This window comes from Macaca mulatta, chromosome 6 (assembly GCF_049350105.2).
Source record: "Macaca mulatta isolate MMU2019108-1 chromosome 6, T2T-MMU8v2.0, whole genome shotgun sequence".
Classification (NCBI taxonomy): domain Eukaryota; kingdom Metazoa; phylum Chordata; class Mammalia; order Primates; family Cercopithecidae; genus Macaca; species Macaca mulatta.
The window spans coordinates 149,371,100-149,391,924 of NC_133411.1; the positions used below are offsets into that span (position 1 = coordinate 149,371,100).

The following is a 20,825-nucleotide window of genomic DNA, read 5'->3' on the forward strand; positions in this document are numbered from 1 at the left end:
TCAAAGAGTATGTCACTAACACCTAATCTGAAAAAGGTTCCTCTGCTTCTCTTTTATAGATGAGTTTTGATTTTCCTTATCCCAATTTGTAAATATATCTTCAAACATGTACTTACCATTTTAATGCCTGTCTCGCCAACTAGACTGGTAGGTCCATGAGGACAAAAGTCATGACCATCTTTTTCAGCACTGTTTATATACCCAGTTGTTTAGCACAGTGCAATTTACATATAGTGAAATACATGAATCTTAAGGTACGTGGTTTAGTTTTGATAAATGTATACATACATGTAACCCATACCCCATAAACATATAAATTATTTCCGTAACCCTAGAAGGTTCCCTCTTGCCCACTTTTAATCACTTCCCTGCCCCAGAGGCAAGCATTTCTCTGATTTTTATCTCCATCACACTAATTCTTGAGGATGTTTTAGAACCTTAGTAGGAAGGGAAACTATGCAAGCTTGGTTAGATTAAAATAGACGTGCTTGCAGGGCGCGGTGGCTCACCCCTGTAATCCCAGCACTTTGTGAGGCCGAGGCAGGTGGATTGCCTGAGGTCAGGAGTTCAAGACCAGCCTGGCCAACATGGTAAATCCCTGTCTCTAGTAAAAATACAAAAATTAGCCAGTTATGGTGGTGGGCGCCTGTAACCTCAGCTACTCCGGAGGTTGAGGCAGGAGAATTGCTAGAACCTGGGAGGTGGAGGTTGCAGTGAGATGAGAGCGCGCCATGGCACTCCAGCCTGGGCGACAACAGCGAGACTCCGTCTCCAAAAAAAAAAAGAAAAAGATATGCTTAGAATTGATTATAGATCTTCCAACCCTTGATAATGGCATTTAGAAAGTGTTTTATTTAGATTCAAGTCCTAAGGCTCAGAAAGTTGTGATAGTACACCTTGTTTAGTTAGTGAAGTAGAAGCAAAGTAAGACTTTGAAATTTTAAAAAATTATTTGTTTTAGGATTCATTTCTCTTTTACACTGAGGTTCATTTTATATCACCAATGTTTGTCTAATAGATTTATTCTAGGAGATAACTGTTTTTCTACAAAAGCCTTTTCTACTTTTCAGTGGGATTAACTTCAGGAGAAATGTTGTCTAGTCCACCGTCCACTCCTGAGCATACATTCTTGTTTTTATGCTTTTCTGTTTATAAGCTGAATGCTTATTTTATTTTCATAATTTTCATTTTAAACTTAATATTCTATTTGAAAGTATTTGCCTTTTTATTCTTAAATTGGTAAGCATATATGCAAAATCAAGGGATTCCCTTGTAATTTTTTTTGTTTTACTTTATTTTTATTCTTAAGAATAATACTTTTTCTTTTCATGCTATCTTGTCTAAGATTGTTCTACTTCTTATAGGGTCATGTAAAAGTTGTTCAATATTTGGTAAAGGAAGTGAATCAGTTCCCTTCTGATATAGAATGCATGAGATACATAGCAACAATTACAGATAAGGTAAGTTTAATATGCTACTGAAGCACATTTTTGTTCTTTGTGGAATGATATGCCAAAGTATGCAGTTAGGAACTTGTTCTTTTTATATTCTGAAAGGTTGGTTACCTGATCTCTTTATGCTTTTGTTTCTCCATTTGTAAAATAGAGGGGTATAATAGTTTTGATAAACTATTTTGAGATTTCTACTGTGGACCATAGTCACAGTGACTACACTAAGGTACTAAACCATTAGCCTAATGAGAAGGCTTCCTAAGGACATGCAGGTTTTTAGGGAAATGGTGTCTTATTTTTGTGGAAGATTGATACATGACTGGACTCAAAGGATAACTTCATTTGGTTTAGTGACTTTTCAGTTTGAGCTTTAACCTCTGGACTTTAATGTGCTCATCAGCTTAAGTTTTATTTGGCCTCTTTATATTATGTTTCATTATATATTTACATAATTCTATTTCCTGCTGTAGGAACTGTTGAAAAAATGTCATCAATGTGTTGAAACCATTGTGAAGGCTAAAGACCAGCAAGCTGCAGAAGCAAATAAGAATGCAAGTATTCTTTTAAAGGAACTTGATCTGGAAAAGGTGAGTGGGAAAAATAATTTTCCTTTTTAGAAATTATTGAGGCTGGGCGTGGTGGCTCACACATGTAATCCCAACACTTTGAGGGGCTGAGCCCAGGAGTTCGAGATCAGTTTGGTCAACATAGAGAGGATGGCCTGAGCCCAGGAGGCAGAGGTTGCAGTGAGCTGTGATTGTGCCACTGCACTCTAGCCTGGGTGACAGAGTGAGACCCCATCGCTACAAAAATATTAAAAAAACAGCTGGGCATGGTGGTGCATGCCTGCAGTCCTAGCTATTCAGGAGGCTGAAATGGAAGGATCACTTGAGTCCAGGAGGTCGAGTGAGCCATGATTACACACTGCAGTCCAGCCTAGGCAACAGATCAAGACTCTGTCTCTAAAAATAAGAAAAAAAAAAAATTGCCAGATGTCATGGCTCATGCCTGTAATCCCAGCACTTTGGGAGGCTAAGGAGAGTGGACTGCTTGAGCCCCAGAGTTTGAGACCAGCCTAGGCAACATGGCAAAACCCCATCTCTACAAAAAAAACCCAAAAAATTAGCCAGGCATGGTGGCAGGTGCCTGTAGTCCCAGCAACTTGGGAGGGTGAGGTGGAAGGATAGCCTGAGCCCAGGAGGCAGAGGTTGCAGTGACCTGTGACTGTGCCACTGCACTCTAGCCTGGGTGACAGAGTGAGACCCCATCTCAGACAAAAAGAAAATCTGCTAGAATAAACTTGTCACCTGTATGACCAATATTCTTAACAATATATGATTCAAAGGAAATAACAGATTTCCTTTGATTCTTGAACCACAATCAATTTTTTGATTCTGACCTGTCATTCAAAATAATATATTTTGAGCCCAAATATAAGGGAAGGACTAGATTTTGAGCAAGATCCCAATTTACGGCTGGGTGCAGTAGCTCATACCTGTAATCCCAGCATTTTGGGAGGCCTAGGCGAGAGGATGGCTTGAGCTCAGGAGTTCGAGACCAGGCCGGGCAACATAGTGAGACCTTGCCTCTACTAAAAGTTTAAAAAATTCACCTGGCTTGGTGGTGCACACCTATAGTCCCAGCTACTCGGGCGGCTGAGGCGAGAGGATCACTTGGGCCTGGGAGGTTGAGGCTGCAATGAGCTATGATTGTGCCACTGTACTCCAGCATGGGTGACAGAGCAAGACCCTGTCTCAAAAAAAAAGAAAAAAAAATCCTGTCTGGGCATAGTAGCTCATGCCTGTAATCCCGGCACTTTGGGAGGCCAAGGCGGGCAGATCACCTGAGGTTAGGAGTTTGAGACAAGCCTGGCCAACAATGGAGAAACCCCATCTCTGCTGAAAATACAAATATTAGCCGGGCGTGGTGGCGCATGCCTGTAGTCCCAGCTACTTAGGAGCCTGAGGCAGGAGAATTGTTTGAACCCGGTAGGCAGAGGTTGCAGTGAGCCGAGATCACAGCATTACACTCTAGCCTGGGTGACAGAGCTAGATTCTGTCTCAAAAAGAAAAAAAAATCCCATTTCACCAAATGACATCATTACTGCCTAAGTGGTTTTAACATTGGTGTGTGAAGAGATTTAGTAAAGCATTGGAAATCATTTGTTTATCATAAAATCTGGGTTACAAGTGGTTTATTAGATTCCCAATTAAAGACTATCTAGTATCCTAGGATGTGTGCTATAATGGAAAAATTAAAACAAACAAACTAAAACGTTGCCTTTCTGAGGCTCAGTCTGCTTACCTGGAAAATGAGAGTGTTGATACTGAGTTCAGAAATTATATTAAAAGAAAAAACATCATGATTAAGTAGAGTTATTCTAGGAATGCAAGAGATAGCTTAACATGAAAATATTTTGTTGCTAATTAAAGGAAGAAACAAAGTATGATTATTGAGAGATGCTAAAATTTTGATAGCAAATTTTGATTTAAAAAAAGTAAGCTAAAGAGAAAAGAAAAGTTTGCTTACAATCATTAGGAGAAAAAAGATAATAAAAAATGATCATGTGAATAGGCAATTCACAGAAAAAGAAATACAGGCTGGGCATGTGTGGTGGCTCACGCCTGTAATCCCAGCACTTTGGGAGGCTGAGGCAGGAGGATCACTTGAGACTAGCAGTTTAAGACCAGCCTGGGCAACAAAGTAGGACCCTGTCTCTACTTAAAAAAAAAATTAAAATAAATTCTATAAAGTAGCAAAGAATCATTTTTGTAATAGCTTCTTGTCAGGATTTTTACAGTGAAATTTATCAGTCATTTGTAAAGATCATGATAGCTGCATTTTAGGCACATAAATAGATGCCACATAAATATTTTTTTTTAAGAGCACTAGTGAAATTCACTCCACAAACCGTACAATTTACCTATGTAAAGTTACGTAATTCGCAGCTGGGCACAATGGCTCACACCTGTAATCCTAGCACTTTCGGAGGCTGAGGTGGGCAGATCACCTGAGCTCAGGAGTTCGAGACCAGCCTGGCTAACATGGTGAAACCCCGTCTCTACTAAAAATACAGAAATTAGTCAGGCATGGTGGCACATGCCTGTAATCCCAGCTGCCTGGGAGGCTGAGGCAGGAGAATTGCAGGAACCCGACAGGCGGAGGCTGCAGTAAGCCAACATCTTGCCACTGCACTCCAGCCTGGGTGACAGAGCAAGACTCTGTCTCAAAATAAAATAAATAAAGTTATGTAATTCAGTGTTGTTTAGTATATTCACAGAATTGTACGTTTATCAGCAGTCAATTTTGGAACATTATGACTATCATAAAAAGAAACCCTGCACTCTATAGCTATCATATTCCCATTCCCCCACTGCAATCCCTGTGTCCTAGGTAACTGCTAATCTACTTTCTGTCTCTATAGATTTGTCAATTCTGGACTTTTCACATAAATGGAATCATACCATATTTGGTCTTTTGTGACTGGCTTTTTCACTTAGTGAAATGTTTTCAAAATTCTTCCATGTTAGAGATGAAATCAGTACTTTATTTCTTTTTATTGCCAAATACAAAAACAATTCTATCCTTAGATAGACCACATTTTGTTTATCTGCTTATCAGTTAATGGACATTGGGTTGCTTCCATTTTTTGGCAATTATAAGTAATGCTCAATGATTGTAAGCAATTTTCTTCTCTCTTCAGCTTACTAAGTTTTTTTAAACTAAAATTTTTTATCAAAATTTTAGCATCTTTCAATAATCATACTTTTTCTCTTCCTTTATCAACAAAATATTAAGCTATCTCTTGCATTCCTAGAATAACTCTACTTGATCATGATACTTTTTCTTTTAATAATGCAATTATAAATAAGTATACAGGTTTTTGTATGAAAATGTTTTTATTTCTCTGGAGCATGTCCTTATGAATAGAATTACTGAATCATACACTAGTTCTCTGTTTAACTATTTGAAGGAGTGCCAGATTATTTTCCAAAATGGCTGTACCATTTTACATTCCTACCTGCAGTGTATGAAGGTTTCAATTTCTCCACATCCTCACCAATATTATTATCTGTCTTTTGATTGTAGCCATCCTAGTGGGTATGAAGTGGATATCTTGTGACTTGGATTTGGTTTTCCCTGATGGCTAATGATATTGAACATGTATCTTTCTCTGTGCTTATTGGTCATTTGTATATTTTCTTTGGAGAAATGTCTATTCAGATCCTTTTTCTATTTTTTTTTTTTTTTTGAGACAGAGTCTGGCTCTGTTGCCCAGGCTGGAGTGCAGTGGCCAGATCTCCGCTCACTGCAAGCTCCGCCTCCCAGGTTCACGGCATTCTCCTGCCTCAGCCTCCTGGGTAGAGTAGCTGGGACTACAGGCGCCCGCCACCACGCCCGGCTAATTTTTTGTATTTTTGGTAGAGACAGGGTTTCACCGTGTTAGCCAGGATGGTCTCGATCTCCTGACCTCGTGATCCGCCCACCTCGGCCTCCCAAAGTGCTGGGATTACAGGCGTGAGCCACCGCGCCCGGCCCTCCTTTTTCTATTTTTAAAAAATAGTTTTATTGAGGTATATTTGACAAATAAAAATTTGTGTATATTTAAAATGTATAATTTGGAATTTTTTTAAATTAATTTTTTTCTTTTCTTTTTTTTTAGAGACAGGGTCTTACTCTGTTGCCAAGGCTGAGTGCAGTGGCATGATGATAGCTCACTAGAGCCTCAAACTCCTGGGCACATGCAATCCTCCTGCCTCCCAAGTAGCTGGAACTACAGGCATAGGTCACCATGCCTGGCTAATTTTCTTATTTTTTTACAGAGATGGGATCTTGCTATATTGCCCAGGCTGGTCTCAAACTCCTGGGCTCAAGCAGTCTTTCCTCCTCAGTCTCCCAAAGTGCTTATATTACAGGCATGAACTACCATGCCCAGCCTGCATATAACTTGATGTTTTCATAATCTGTTTTTTAAATGGACTGTCTTCATTCATGAGTTGTAAGATTTTTTTTATATATTATAGATACAAGTCCCTTACCAGTTGTATGATTTGCAAAAATATTTGTCCCATTTTATAGGTTGACTTTTTACCTTTTTTTTTTTTTTGAGACAGTCTCACTCTGTCGCCCAGGTTAGAGTGCGGTGGTGGCATGATCTTGGCTCATTGCAACCTCTGCCTCCCAGGTTCAAGTGATTGTCCTGCCTCAGCCTCTCGAGTAGCTGAGACTACAAGTCCGTGCTAGCACACCCAGCTAATTTTTGTATTTTTAGTAGAGATGGGGTTTCACCATGTTGGCTACATTAGTCTCGAACTCCTGACCTCAGGTGATCCACCAACCTTGGCCTCTCAAAGTGCTGGGATTACAGGTGTGAGCCACCACACCCAGCTGATTTTTTACTTTCTTGATGATTCCTCTGAAGTACAAAAGTTTTTAATTTTGATAGCGTCCAGTTTATTTTTTCTTGATGGCATTTATAAATGTGTTTTGAGAATAACATCCATGAAGATCCCTGTGTATCATAAACAAAAATATCATTTCATTCTTTATTTTACATTACTGCCTTATTGGTAAAATTATATACCTGCTTTATTTGCAGTCAAGAGAAGAGAGCAGAAAGCAGGCTCTTGCCGCTAAAAGAGAAAAAAGAAAAGAAAAGAGAAAAAAGAAAAAAGAGGAACAGAAAAGGAAACAGGAGGAAGATGAAGAAAACAAACCTAAGGAGAATTCAGAACTACCAGAGGATGAAGATGAAGAGGAGAATGATGAAGATGGTGAGAAACAAACCATCTGAATTAATGAGAAAATTCTCCTTTGTTTATCAACTTCATTTTGAGTGCTCTTTGCTCTAGTTAACTCTAGTTAAACATTTGATTACTTTATTAATCTGAAATAGACAATGACTTTTTAGTAAGTATTTCTAAGTGTTTTGCATTGCAAATTAATACAGAGAAACAAGGAGAAAGCAAGCACATAATTTGAAGAAATTCAGTTGTAATTTAAGTCACCTTGTAAAACATAGCATATATACTAAAAGCAATATAGTAAGAGGTTTGCAACCATTTTTTGAGATTCTTCTGTAACTCTTCCTCTACTGATTAGAAGTACAGTTTCTCAGTTTATTTTTAGCTGAGATTCAGGCTCAAGGATATAGAGGCCTGAAATGTCAGTAAAGATGGGTTTAGTACTCTCAAAGAGTTATTTATTGTACTGTCTGGCAGTGCTTGTAGTAGGGAAATAATTTTGTTCTACTTGAATTCTAATTCTAAAATACAATTTGAAAAGTGTCCTAAATTCAAACTATATTGTGGTTTGGGTTCATGAGACTAGAATTAAGAATATTAAGAATATTGGGCCGGGTGTGGTGGCTCATGCCTGTAATCCCAGCACTTTGGGAGGCCAAGAGCGGATCACAAGGTCAGGAGTGTGAGACCACCCTGACCAATATTGTGAAACCCCGTCTCTACTAAAAAAAAAAAAAATACAAAATTAGCCTGGCATTGCAGGCATGGTGGCACATGCCTGTAATCCCAGCTACTCAGGAGGCTAAGGCAGGAGAATTGCTTGAACCCGGGAGGCGGAAGTGGTAAGCCAAGTTCACACCATTGCACTCCAGCCTGGGTGACAGGAGCCAAAAAAAAAAAAAAAAAAGAATATTAAGAATATTGCTAATATATGTGTCCTATACTACCTTAGACAAGAAAATATATTGTATATTTGTTCTAACAACAAATAATAGTAAATTATTAGGCCGGGCGCGGTGGCTCAAGCCTGTAATCCCAGCACTTTGGGAGGCCGAGACGGGTGGATCACGAGGTCAGGAGATCGAGACTATCCTGGCTAACACGGTGAAACCCCGTCTCTACTAAAAAATACAAAAAAAACTAGCCGGGCGAGGTGGCGGGCGCCTGTAGTCCCAGCTACTCGGGAGGCTGAGGCAGGAGAATGGCGTGAACCCGGGAGGCGGAGCTTGCAGTGAGCTGAGATCCGGCCACTGCACTCCAGCCTGGGCGACAGAACGAGACTCCGTCTCAAAAAAAAAAAAAAAAAAAAAAAAAAAAAAAAAAAAAAAAAATAGTAAATTATTTATTAGGCTAACAACAGTGAAGATTTTTTTTGTGTGTTTTTTTGAGATGAGGTCTCCCTCTGCCACCCAGACTGGAGTGCAGTGGCGCAATCTCGGCTCACTGCAACCTCTGCTCCCCAGGTTCAGGTGATCCTCCCACCTCAGCCTCCCAAGTAGCGGAGACGACAGGTGTGCACCACCACCCCCAGCTAATTTTTGTAGAGACAAGATTTCATTATGTTGCCCAGGCTGGTCTTGAACTCCTGAGCTCAAGTAATCAATCCACCTGCCTTGGCCTCCCAAAGTGCTGGAATTACAGGCATGAGCCACTGCGCCTGGCCACAGTAAAAGATTGCTTTATTTCACCTGGGTGCAGTGGCTCACGCCTGTAATCCCAGCACTTTGAGAGGCCAAGCCGGGTGGATCACAAGGTCAGGAGTTTGAGACTGGCCTGGCCAACATGGTGAAACCCCATCTCTACTAAAAGTACAAAAATTAGCCGGGCATGGTGGCGTGTGCCTGTAGTCCCAGCTACCCGGGAGGCAGAGGTTGCAGTGAGCCGATATCGCACCACTCCATTCTAGCCTGGGCGACACAGCAAGACTCCATCTCAAAAAAATGAATAAATAAAGATTTTTTTATTTCTTAGTGAATACTGGTGAAAGGAAAATATGATGTAAAAGTCTGAATTATTATGAATTATCAAATATATTCTGTCAGAATTTGTTTTGAGATCTGTGACTCTCAGTATGATTTTTATTCTTTTTAACCATTTCAGTGGAGCAAGAAGTTCCCATAGAACCTCCTAGTGCAACCACCACCACCACAATTGGAATCTCTGCAACATCTGCAACATTCACAAATGTGTTTGGGAAAAAACGGGCCAACGTGGTGACAACTCCCAGCGCCAATCGGAAAAATAAGAAGAACAAAACAAAAGAAACCCCTCCTACAGCACATTTAATTTTACCAGAACAACATATGTCTTTAGCCCAACAAAAGGCAGATAAAAATAAAATAAATGGAGAACCTAGAGGTGGTGGTGCAGGTGGGAATAGTGATTCAGATAACTTGGACAGCACAGACTGCAACAGTGAGAGTAGCAGTGGTGGTAAAAGCCAAGAGTTAAATTTTGTGATGGATGTGAATTCCTCTAAATACCCCTCACTGCTCCTTCATTCCCAAGAAGAAAAGACAAGTACTGCTACTTCCAAAACTCAGACAAGGTAAATGTTTCTGATTTGTTAACTCTACCTGCACCTTTCCTTCTTCATGCCTGGCACAAGAATTTGAAGTATATTATCCAAGTACAAGTTGTGTTAAACAATTGAATTCTACCACATTATCTGTCTTCAATATTCAAAACTGAAATTCACCCATGTCCTCTTGATCATGTGCTAGTTGGGAAATGAGATTATTAGAAATATTTATAGGATTCATAGTCTGAAGTTGAAAGTATTTGTATGCTTTGATTTTATCTAACTATGTCATTTTTATTGATTTTGGTCTAATTTTTGGCATCTGAATCCATTTTAATACTAAAATAAATGATGGGCTCTTTGCTCTATTTCTGTTTTTCTGACTCATTGATTATTTGATGTGCCAAAGTTTAATACGAATATTTCAGCATAACTCTGGCTATAAAGGAATATTCCCTTGAGTTTCTATCTTAAAACTTATCTTTTATTGTACTTGCTATTTGTCTCTTCTTAGACTTGAAGGTGAAGTGAATCCTAATTCCTTGTCAACCAGCTATAAGACAGTGTCATTGCCATTAAGCTCTCCAAACATAAAGCTGAATCTCACTAGCCCTAAAAGGGGTCAGAAAAGAGAAGAAGGGTGGAAAGAAGTTGTACGAAGGTAAATAGAATTAGTTCCGTCTTTTTAACTTTCTTTTTTCTTTTTTTTTTTTTTGAGACGGAGTCTCGCTCTGTCGCCCAGGCTGGAGTGCAGTGGCCGGATCTCCGCTCACTGCAAGCTCCGCCTACCAGGTTCACGCCATTCTCCTGCCTCAGCCTCCCGAGTAGCCAGGACTACAGGCACGCGCCACCTCGCCCAGCTAGTTTTTTGTATTTTTTAGTAGAGACGGGGTTTCATCGTGTTAGCCAGGATGGTCTCGATCTCCTGACCTCGTGATCCACCCGTCTCGGCCTCCCAAAGTGCTGGGATTACAGGCTTGAACCACCGCACCCGGCCATCTTTTTAACTTGCATGTATTTTCCCTTTCTCATGTGAGATGGCTACCTAGTTAATTAATGAATAATTTGAATGTAGTCATTATTTTAAACTGCATTGCCACACTAAATCCAGAATATGCTAAAGTAAAATTAGAAGCAGTGTATAAATTTTGCATGCATATTTTATATGACACAAGAAATTTTGGGCCGGGCGCAGTGGCTCAAGCCTGTAATCCCAGCACTTTGGGAGGCCGAGGCGGGTGGATCACGAGGTCAGGAGATCGAGACCATCCTGGCTAACATGGTGAAACCCCGTCTCTACTAAAAATACAAAAAACTAGCCGGGCGTGGTGGCGGGCGCCTGTAGTCCCAGCTACTCGGAGGCTGAGGCGGGAGAATGGCGTGAACCTGGGAGGCGGAGCTTGCAGTGAGCCGAGATCGTGCCACTGCACTCCAGCCTGGGTGACACAGCGCGAGACTCCGTCTCAAAAAAAAAAAAAAAAAAAAAAAAGAAATTTTGGCTTTTTGGGTAACCTGAGTTGCTTTTTATGTAGTTCAAATGTAAAGCCTTTCTCTTTCTTTTTTTCTTTCTCATGTCTCAGTAATTCTAGAACTAAAGTACTAATAATCAACTTTAGATTCAGAATACATGTCAGCTCATCATTGACCTGAGGCTTTATTTTTTGTTGCTAAGTATGAGCTGTTGATACTGGTTTAAAATGAATAAGCTAGCATGGTTATTCTGTGTGGATTTTAATAATACGGTATTCACTATTTTAACAGGGTCATTGTAGTTTAGTTGATGTGTATTATTTTGGGCAGATTTGAATGCTTATATTGTGAGTGATTTAAATATAATTTTTGTTTTAAATGGCAGTGTAATTTTTAAAGTTAGGTTCTCTGAAACTGCAGAGGCAATGTAATTTTTAACTTTACTAAATTCAATTCAATATTACAAGAGATCAGTTTCTAAAATAAAAACTTTTAATAATTTCCTCTTTAGCATTTGAGAAATGTTATTCTACAAAATGTCCATGAACATACTTACTGAGACATCTTTTTTAATAAAGAGACATTTAATTTCATAAGTTCATGTGTATTCTTCATTTTATAGGTCAAAGAAATTGTCTGTTCCAGCCTCAGTGGTGTCCAGGATAATGGGAAGAGGAGGATGCAACATCACTGCAATACAAGATGTTACTGGTGCCCATATTGATGTGGATAAACAAAAAGATAAGAATGGCGAGAGAATGATCACAATAAGGTAATTGTGCAAAATGTATACTGCTAGTTCTGAGTAGAAATTATAAGAAGCATACCTTTGTTAGGTATGGTATAATTAAGAACTTTATTTGATGGTTAAGATTACCTGTTTGTTTTCTTTTTTTAATGTTTTTGGTCTTGTTTCTGTTTTTTTTTCCCCCAGGGGTGGCACAGAATCAACAAGATATGCAGTTCAACTAATCAATGCACTCATTCAAGATCCTGCTAAGGAACTGGAAGACTTGATTCCTAAAAATCATATCAGAACACCTGCCAGCACCAAATCAATTCATGCTAACTTCTCATCTGGAGTAGGTACCACAGCAGCTTCCAGTAAAAATGCATTTCCTTTGGGTGCTCCAACTCTTGTAACTTCACAGGCAACAACATTATCTACGTTCCAGCCCGCTAATAAACTTAATAAGAATGTTCCAACAAATGTACGTTCTTCTTTCCCAGTTTCTCTACCCTTAGCTTATCCTCACCCTCATTTTGCCCTGCTGGCTGCTCAAACTATGCAGCAGATTCGGCATCCTCGCTTACCCATGGCCCAGTTTGGAGGAACCTTCTCACCTTCTCCTAACACGTGGGGACCATTCCCAGTGAGACCTGTGAATCCTGGCAACACAAATAGCTCTCCAAAGCATAATAACACAAGCCGTCTACCTAACCAGAACGGGACTGTTTTACCCTCAGAGTCTGCTGGACTAGCTACTGCCAGTTGTCCTATCACTGTCTCTTCTGTAGTTGCTGCCAATCAGCAACTGTGTGTGACTAATACCCGGACTCCTTCATCAGTCAGAAAGCAGTTGTTTGCCTGTGTGCCTAAGACGAGTCCTCCAGCAACAGTGATTTCTTCTGTGACAAGCACTTGTAGTTCCCTGCCGTCTGTCTCCTCTGCACCTATCACTAGCGGGCAAGCTCCTACCACATTTCTACCTGCAAGTACTTCTCAAGCACAGCTTTCTTCACAAAAGATGGAGTCTTTCTCTGCTGTGCCACCCACCAAAGAGAAAGTGTCCACACAGGACCAGCCCATGGCAAACCTATGTACCCCATCTTCAGCTGCAAACAGTTGCAGTAGCTCTGCCAGCAACACCCCGGGAGCTCCAGAAACTCACCCATCCAGTAGTCCCACTCCTACTTCCGGTAACACACAAGAGGAGGCACAGCCATCCAGTGTGTGTGATTTAAGTCCTATGTCAATGCCTTTTGCATCTAACTCAGAACCTGCTCCATTGACTTTGACATCACCCAGAATGGTTGCTGCTGATAATCAGGACACCAGTAATTTACCTCAGTTAGCTGTACCAGCACCTCGAGTTTCTCATCGAATGCAGCCCAGAGGTTCTTTTTACTCCATGGTACCAAATGCAACTATTCACCAGGATCCCCAGTCTATTTTTGTTACAAATCCAGTTACTTTAACACCACCTCAAGGCCCACCAGCTACAGTGCAGCTTTCTTCAGCTGTGAACATTATGAATGGTTCTCAGATGCACATAAACCCAGCAAATAAATCTTTGCCACCTACATTTGGCCCAGCCACACTTTTCAATCACTTCAGCAGTCTTTTTGATAGTAGTCAGGTGCCATCTAACCAGGGCTGGGGAGATGGTCCACTGTCCTCACGAGTGGCTGCAGATGCCTCTTTCACTGTTCAGTCAGCGTTCCTGGGTAACTCAGTGCTTGGACACTTGGAAAACATGCATCCTGATAACTCAAAGGCACCTGGCTTCAGACCACCTTCCCAGCGAGTTTCTACTAGTCCAGTTGGTAAGTTATTAACTATTGCTGCAGTTCAGTTTGGAGCGCCTATGGCCTAATCTCACCTTAAGTGGACAAAAAAAGTAGCAAGAGGTAAATCACTCACATATAATGAGCTGCTTTAGATTCTCTCTATGATCTTTCTGTCCCTCATAGTAAGGGAGTTACACCATGGTGTAAGTCCATTTTCTTGGTGTCTATTCGTATTAATAAAATTGGTGTCTATTCATGTTAATAAAAAAAAATTCCAGGGATGTTTCAAGGATTCCAAATTTACAGACTTTAAAAAAAATCATAGTGATTGTTTGCATTTCTTAGATTTAAAAAATTGAAGTTGCAAAGGTGTTTAGGCACCAGTTCATAATTTACATTGTTTACTAGTACTCTGTGTTGTTTATTTTAGGTGTAGCTATTCGTTTTTTATGTATTTTATTTTTTATTTTTATTATTTTGTTTTATTTTTTTGAGACAGGGTCTCACTCTGTCACCCAGGCTGGAGTGCAGTGGCTCAGTCTCAGCTCACTTCTACCTCCACCTCCTAGGCTCAAGCATTTCTCGTGCCTCAGCCTCTCAAGTAGCTGGGACTACAGGCATGCGCCACCATGCCCGGCTAATTTTTTGTATTTTAATAGACAGGGTTTCGCCATGTTGCCCAGGCTGGTCTCGAACTCCTGAGGTCAGGCAATATCCGCCTGCCTTGGCCTCCCAAAGTGCTAGGATTACAGGCATGAGCCACTGCGCCCAGCCTAGATACAGCTATTTGAAGAGACCCAGTCATTTATAGGCTCTTACTTTTGAAAGACCAACATAGATTTAGCTATTGCTTCTTTGAAATTATAAATTAGCTGCTGAGGCATTATGAGAAATATATAGACAGATTTGAGGTCAGTTTTGGCTTGGAGATATTTGGAGAACCAGAATCTATTTTCTGTAGTTTAAGAGCCAAATTTTAGTCTAATCTGCAGTGTTCTGAAAAACAAATTAAAAATATGACTGACCCAGAATGTGGCACTATTGCCTCTTAGCATTTCTCTTCCAGTTGGAAAACTGCCCCATATCCCATGCTACCTTGTTGCTAATTATAAACTGATCAATGTTGTTTAAAATTATTTGTGAGTTATGAATATGGCATAGCCTTAGCTTTCATTTCAGATATGTTTCCATTTACTTGTCTATTCAGGAAAATATAGTTGTTATATTGTATTTCAAATAGAAATAGAAGGCTGCATATGGCTATCTGTGGTCCAAAATATTCTCTAAATTTTTTTCCCTTCCTCTCTGTAAATAGGCATATATTATGACTTTTCATTTGGGGAAAGTAGTATAGAATTTGAGAAGCCTCAGGGTGAAAGAAGAGCTCATTGCCAGTACCCAGGATGTGATAGAAAGCATTAATCCTTGACCTTCCTTCTAGGTCCTGGGATTAATAAGCTTGGCCCCATTTCTTAACTGCTTGTATGGTTTCTTTTGTTGATGCTCTTTTCATGGATATAGTTTACTTTCCTAGTTTTCAGGTAAGAGGTAGTAATACTGACTGAGCTTGGTGGTTCATGCCTGCAATCCCAGCACTTTGGGAAGCTGAGGCGAGGGGTTTACATGAGGTCAGGAGTTTGAGAACAGCCTGGCCAATATGGTGAAACCCCGTCTCTACTAAAAATATAAAAAATAGCCGGGCATGATGGTGCAGGTCTGTAGTCCCAGCTACTTGCAAGGCTGAGGCACAAGAATCACTTGAACCCAGAAGACGGAGGTTGCAGTAAGCTGAAATCATGCCACAGCACTCTAGCCGGAACAAAAGAGACTGTCAGAAAAAAAAAAAAAAATAGTAATACTTAAGAAGATGGGGAAAGATATAGAGACAATTGAAACCATCACACACGGTAGGTAGGAATGTAAAATGGTACATCTGCTTTGGAAAAACAGTTTCACAGTTCCTCAGAAAGTTAGACATGAATGATCATATGATCCCATTATTCTACTCCTAGGGAAGATATATGTCTATAGAAAAACCAATGTTCATAGCAACATTATTCATAATAGCCAAAATGTAGAAACAACCGAATGTTCATTAACTGACAAGCAGATAAACAAAATGTGGTATATCTATAGAACGTAATATTTTGTATTTGGTATAAAAAGAAATAAAGGGCCGGGTGTGGTGGCTCACGCCTATAATCCCAGCACTTTGGGAGGCCAAGGTGGACGGATCATGAGGTCAGGAGTTCGAGACCAGCCTGGCCAACATGGTAAAACCCTGTCTCTACTAAAATACAAAACATTAGCTGGGTGTGGTGGTGCGCTCCTGTAGTCCCAGCTACTCAGGAGGCTGAGGCAGGGGAATCACTTGAACATGGGAGGTGGAGTTTGCAGTGAGCTGAGATTGCGCCACTGCACTCCAGCCTGGCGACGGAGCAAGACTCAGTCTCCAAAAAAAAAAAAAAAAAAGAAGTACTGATTCATGCTATAATATGGATGAACTTTGAAAACATTTTACTAAATGAAAGAAGCCAGTCACAAAAGACCAGATGTTTATTTTATGATTCTATTTATGTGAAACATCCAGATTAGCAAATCCATAGAGACAGAAAGTAGATTAGTGGTTACCTAGAATGAAGGGATGATTGGAGGGTAGGTGATAGCTTAGGAGTGCAGAATTTCCTTTTCTTTCTTTTCTTTTCTTTTCTTTTTTTTTTTTTTTAAAGACAGGGCCTCACTCTGTTGCCCAGGCTCGAGTGCAGTGGCGTGATCATGGCTCATTGAAGCCTCAACCTCCTGGGCTTCAAGCACTTATTCTACCTTGGCATGCCAAAGAGATATGATTGCGGGTGTGAGCCACCATGCTCAGCTTCAGAGTTTCTTTTTAGGATAACAGAAATGTTCTAAAATTGATGTGGTCATGAATGCACAATTCTGTGAATATACAAAAAGCTACTGAATAGTATAACTTCAAATGAGTAAATTATATGGTTTGTGAATTAAATCTCAGTAAAGCTAATAAAAAGTATATTTATGTGGCATCTACATTTATGTCCCTAAAATGCACATCATGATCTTTAAAAGCTGTCATTATCAGCTGGGTATGGTGGCTCACACCTGTAATCCCAGCACTTTGGGAGGCTGAATGGAGTGGATCACTTGAAGTCAGGAGGTCAAGACCAGCCTGGCCAACATGGGGAAACCCCCGTCTCTACCAAACATACTGAATTTAGCCAGGCATGGTGGTGGGTGCCTGTAATCCCAGCTACTCGGTAGGCTGAGGCAGGAGAATTGCTTGAACCTGGGAGGCAGAGGTTTCAGTGAGCCGAGATTGTGCCACTGTACTCAGCCTGGGCAACAGAGCGAGATTCTGTCTCCAAAAAAAAAAAGGCTATCATGATCTTTACAAAAGACTGACAGATTTCACTGTAAAAATATTGACAGTGGCCAGGTGTAGTGGCTCACATCTGTAATTTGAGTACTTTGGAAGGCCAAGTCAGGAGGATCACTTGAACCCAGGAGTTCGAGACCACCCTGGGCAGCATAGTGGGACCCTATCTCGATAAAAAATAAATTTAAAACTTAGCTCAGAGTGGGGCCAGGTGCGGTGGCTCACGCCTGTAATCCCAACACTTTGGGAGGCTGAGGCGGGCGGATCATGAGGTCAGGAGATCGAGACCATCCTGGCTAACACGGTGAAACCCTGTCTCTACTTAAAATACAAAAAAATTAGCCGGGCGTGGTGGCGGTCACCTGTAGTCCCAGCTACTCGGGAGGCTGAGGCAGGGGAATGGCGTGAACCCAGGAGGCAGAGCTTGCAGTGAGCCAAGATCACGCCACTGGACTCCAGCCTGGGTGACAGAGCAAGACTCCATCTAAAAAAAAAAAAAAAATTAGCTCAGTGTGGTGGCACACGTTTGTAGTCCCAGCTACTCAGTGGGGCTAGGCAAGAGGATTGCTTGAGCCCAGCAGTTGAGGCTGCAGTGAGCTGTGATCACACCACTGCACTCTAGCCTGAGTGACAGAGCAAGACCCTGTCTCAAAACAAAAACAAACAAACAAACAAAATGAGGTTATTATAAAAATTATTCATTTCAGTAAAAAACAAAAGAAATGATTCATTTCCTACTTACAGACTTTTTAAAGCCACATTCAGTATTCTCACTACCTCTAGATTTTGCTAACATCTACTTTGGTTAGCACTAGAAAATTTAATTTTTTTTGTCCAGGAAAGCACAAAGTAATAATTGCCTACTGTTGCCTACCACGATAATGAAAGTCTGAAATAAGTAGGAAATGCATTAAGTTACCCACATGTCCAGAGTAGGCAAATCTATAGAGACAAAAGATTAGTGATTGCTTAGAAATGGAAATATGAGGCCAGGCACAGTGGCTTATGCCTGTAATCCCAGCACTTTGGGAGGTCAAGGTGGGCGGATCATAAGGTCAGGAGATCGAGCTCATCCTAGCCAACATGGGGAAACCCCGTCTCTACTAAAAATACAAAAAATTAGCCGGGTGTGGTGGTGGATGCCTGTAGTCCCAGCTACTCGGGAGGCTGAGGCAGGAGAATGGCATGAACCCAGGAGGCGGAGCTTGCAGTGAGCCGAGATCGCGCCACTGCACTCCAGCTTGGTTGACAGAGCGAGACTCTGTCTCAAAAAAAAAAAAAAAGAAAGAAATGGAAATATGAGGGTGAGGACCCAGTGAATGACAGGTAATGCGTATGGAGTTTCTTTTAAGGGAGACAAAAATGTTCTAACATTGATTGTGGTGATGGTTGCATAATCCTGTGAATATACTAAAATCCAGTGAATTATATACTTTAAATGGGTGAATTATATAGTATGTGAATTACATCTCAAAGTCATTTTTTTTAATGATGGGGAAATCAAACTGAAAATGAGACCTGCTTAAAAGAAATTTTGACAATCAATGTTGATATTAACTATCTTTTTCCTGAAATAAGAAACCATAATCCTTTTCCAGACCTTCATCCTCTTTTCCTAATACATTCTTCAGAGAAAGTAATGGAGTTTAAGAAGATGGCTAAGTTCAGATTTATACAAGCTAGATAGAAACTTTGATATATTTTGCAACTGTTGATATTTTCTATCAGATAGAATGCTGAAATTATCCTTAGTAGTATGCTTTTCCTCCTTGTGAGGAAGGAAACATTGGTAGATTTTGTTACTTATCTTCTGTAGGAAATGACTATAGTTATATAGATGAAAAGCTGTACTTTGAGATTGACTACAAAAGGGAATGCAGAAGTTACTGTTGGGCGCTACTTAGTTACAGCATAGTCTCATTTCATATCCCTTCCATTTAAAAGCTTTGAGATTCATCTAGAACATTACTCCAGGTGACTGACACTCTTAAACATTGAGCCCATTTTTCTGTATATAGTGCTGTTTGGCAATATTCTTCTGGACTGTAAGAAAAAAAATGGATTTGGCCATACAGTATCACATAGATGGATTATTTTTGCTGTGGTCTATGAAAATGAGCCACATGCTATCTTTTATTTATTTGTTTGGTTATTTTTACAGCTTATCTCACCTTGGTGGAAGTCTTCTTGAGCTTTCAGTTTTAAAGTTTTAGCTAATTGGATGTCTTGGACCTGTTTTATTTCAGGGTTACCATCCATTGACCCATCAGGCAGCTCCCCATCTTCCTCTTCTGCTCCTCTGACAAGTTTTTCCGGCATACCAGGAACAAGGGTTTTCCTGCAAGGGCCAGCTCCTGTTGGGACTCCTAGTTTCAACAGACAACATTTTTCTCCCCATCCTTGGACAAGCGCCTCAAACTCATGTAGGAATCCTGGCGGAACTCTTCCCAAAGAGTTTTGAATAAGTTATTAAATCATTTATTTCAGCTATAACACCATGTTGTAACTTTAGTAAACTAAATGGTATACAGATGCCCAAGGTTTGTTCTGTGGTCATGTGAAAAAATTGTCAGTCATTTGTAGCATAGAAAACTTGAGAATTATTCTTTCAAGCCAAAAATGTTTTACCCTAGAACTTGGATCAAGAAAAGAGGTACTAGACTGGGTGCAGTGGCTGACACCTATAATCCCAGCACTTTGGGAGGCCTAGGCAAGAGGATCGCTTGAGCCCAGCAGTTGGTGACCAGCCTGGGCAACAGCAAGACCCTGTCCCTATTTAAAAAAAAAAAAAAAAAAAGTACTGCAAGTAGTTTTGCAAAAGGACCCTTTGGAAGCAGTGTTATAAAATTATTTCTTAAATCTGGAAAGAAGTTGAATTTATGTATATGGTCAGTTTGGTGTGATTTCTCATGTATTTTTACATTTTATGAAACTGTATTGCCTTTAATAAGTTAAAATATTCCTTTGTTCTATTGATTGATTGATTGATTGATTGATTGAGACAGTGTCTTGCTCTGTTGCTCTGGGTGGAGTGCGGTAGCGTGATCTTGGCTCACTCCACCTTCTGCCTCCCAGGCTCAAGCGATTCTCCTGCCTCAGCCTCCCGAGCAGCTGGGATTACAGGTGCCTGCCACTATGCCTGGCTAATTTTTATATTTTTAGTAGAGACAGGGTTTCACTATATTGGCCAGGCTGGTCTCAAACTCCTAACCTTGGGTGATCCGCCTGCCTCAGCCTCCCAAAGTGCTGAGATTACAGGCGTGAGCCACCTGCCTGGCCCCTTCGTTCTGTTTATTTCAATGTTTAGAACAGATGAAGTATGTGGAATTGAACAGAATTGGATTTTTTTTTTTTTTAATGAGCATCATGAGGTAGTCAGTATTGACTTTTTTGACAAGGAAAATTACCCAAATCACCCAAGGGTTCCATTAAGAAGCAAAGCTGTGAATCAAAATCATATAATGCTTTGCTAACATTTGACCTTATTTCCTTAAAGAAAAAAAAAAGGGCTGTAGAAAGGGAACAAAGAAAGACTAACAGGTATAAAGGGTCACCAGATGTTTTCTAGAAAATATGCTAGGTACTGTGCAAATATTGCCACATTTAAGTTAATTTTAAAATGTGGCCGGGCGCGGTGGCACACATCTGTAATCCCAGCACTTTGGGAGGCTGAGACGGGCAGATTACCTGAGGTCAGGAGTTCGAGACCAGCCTGACCAACATGGAGAAACCCC

General features: G+C 40.4%; 1 protein-coding gene, 1 long non-coding RNA gene and 1 other non-coding gene across 10 annotated transcripts in view; 1 reads left to right on the forward strand and 2 right to left on the reverse strand.

Moving 5' to 3' along the window:
• ANKHD1 (ankyrin repeat and KH domain containing 1) overlaps positions 1–20,825 on the forward strand; it is a 130,095-nt gene that overhangs the window by 103,603 nt on the left and 5,667 nt on the right. For 5 of the 8 annotated variants that reach the window (XM_077937106.1, XM_077937107.1, XM_015141027.3 and 2 more), the window contains 8 exons: positions 1,365–1,460; positions 1,922–2,038; positions 7,051–7,225; positions 9,296–9,743; positions 10,231–10,377; positions 11,809–11,958; positions 12,121–13,733; positions 19,338–19,514. In XM_077937106.1, the coding sequence (XP_077793232.1) occupies positions 1,365–1,460; positions 1,922–2,038; positions 7,051–7,225; positions 9,296–9,743; positions 10,231–10,377; positions 11,809–11,958; positions 12,121–13,733; positions 19,338–19,514 (2,923 nt within the window). Of the gene's footprint in view, positions 1–1,364; positions 1,461–1,921; positions 2,039–7,050; positions 7,226–9,295; positions 9,744–10,230; positions 10,378–11,808; positions 11,959–12,120; positions 13,734–19,337; positions 19,557–20,825 lie in introns of all 8 variants that reach the window. The other 3 variants (XM_077937108.1, XM_015141030.3, XR_013394881.1) reach the window with 2 other exon arrangements.
• On the reverse strand, positions 11,287–11,363 carry LOC114679153 (small nucleolar RNA SNORD45). Its single transcript, XR_003730831.1, has one exon. It is a non-coding gene; the product is annotated as a small nucleolar RNA SNORD45 (small nucleolar RNA).
• LOC144329540 (uncharacterized) lies at positions 15,898–20,597 on the reverse strand. The gene is made up of 2 exons (XR_013394894.1): positions 20,153–20,597; positions 15,898–16,067 (listed from the first exon to the last, which is right to left on the reverse strand). It is a non-coding gene; the product is annotated as an uncharacterized LOC144329540 (long non-coding RNA).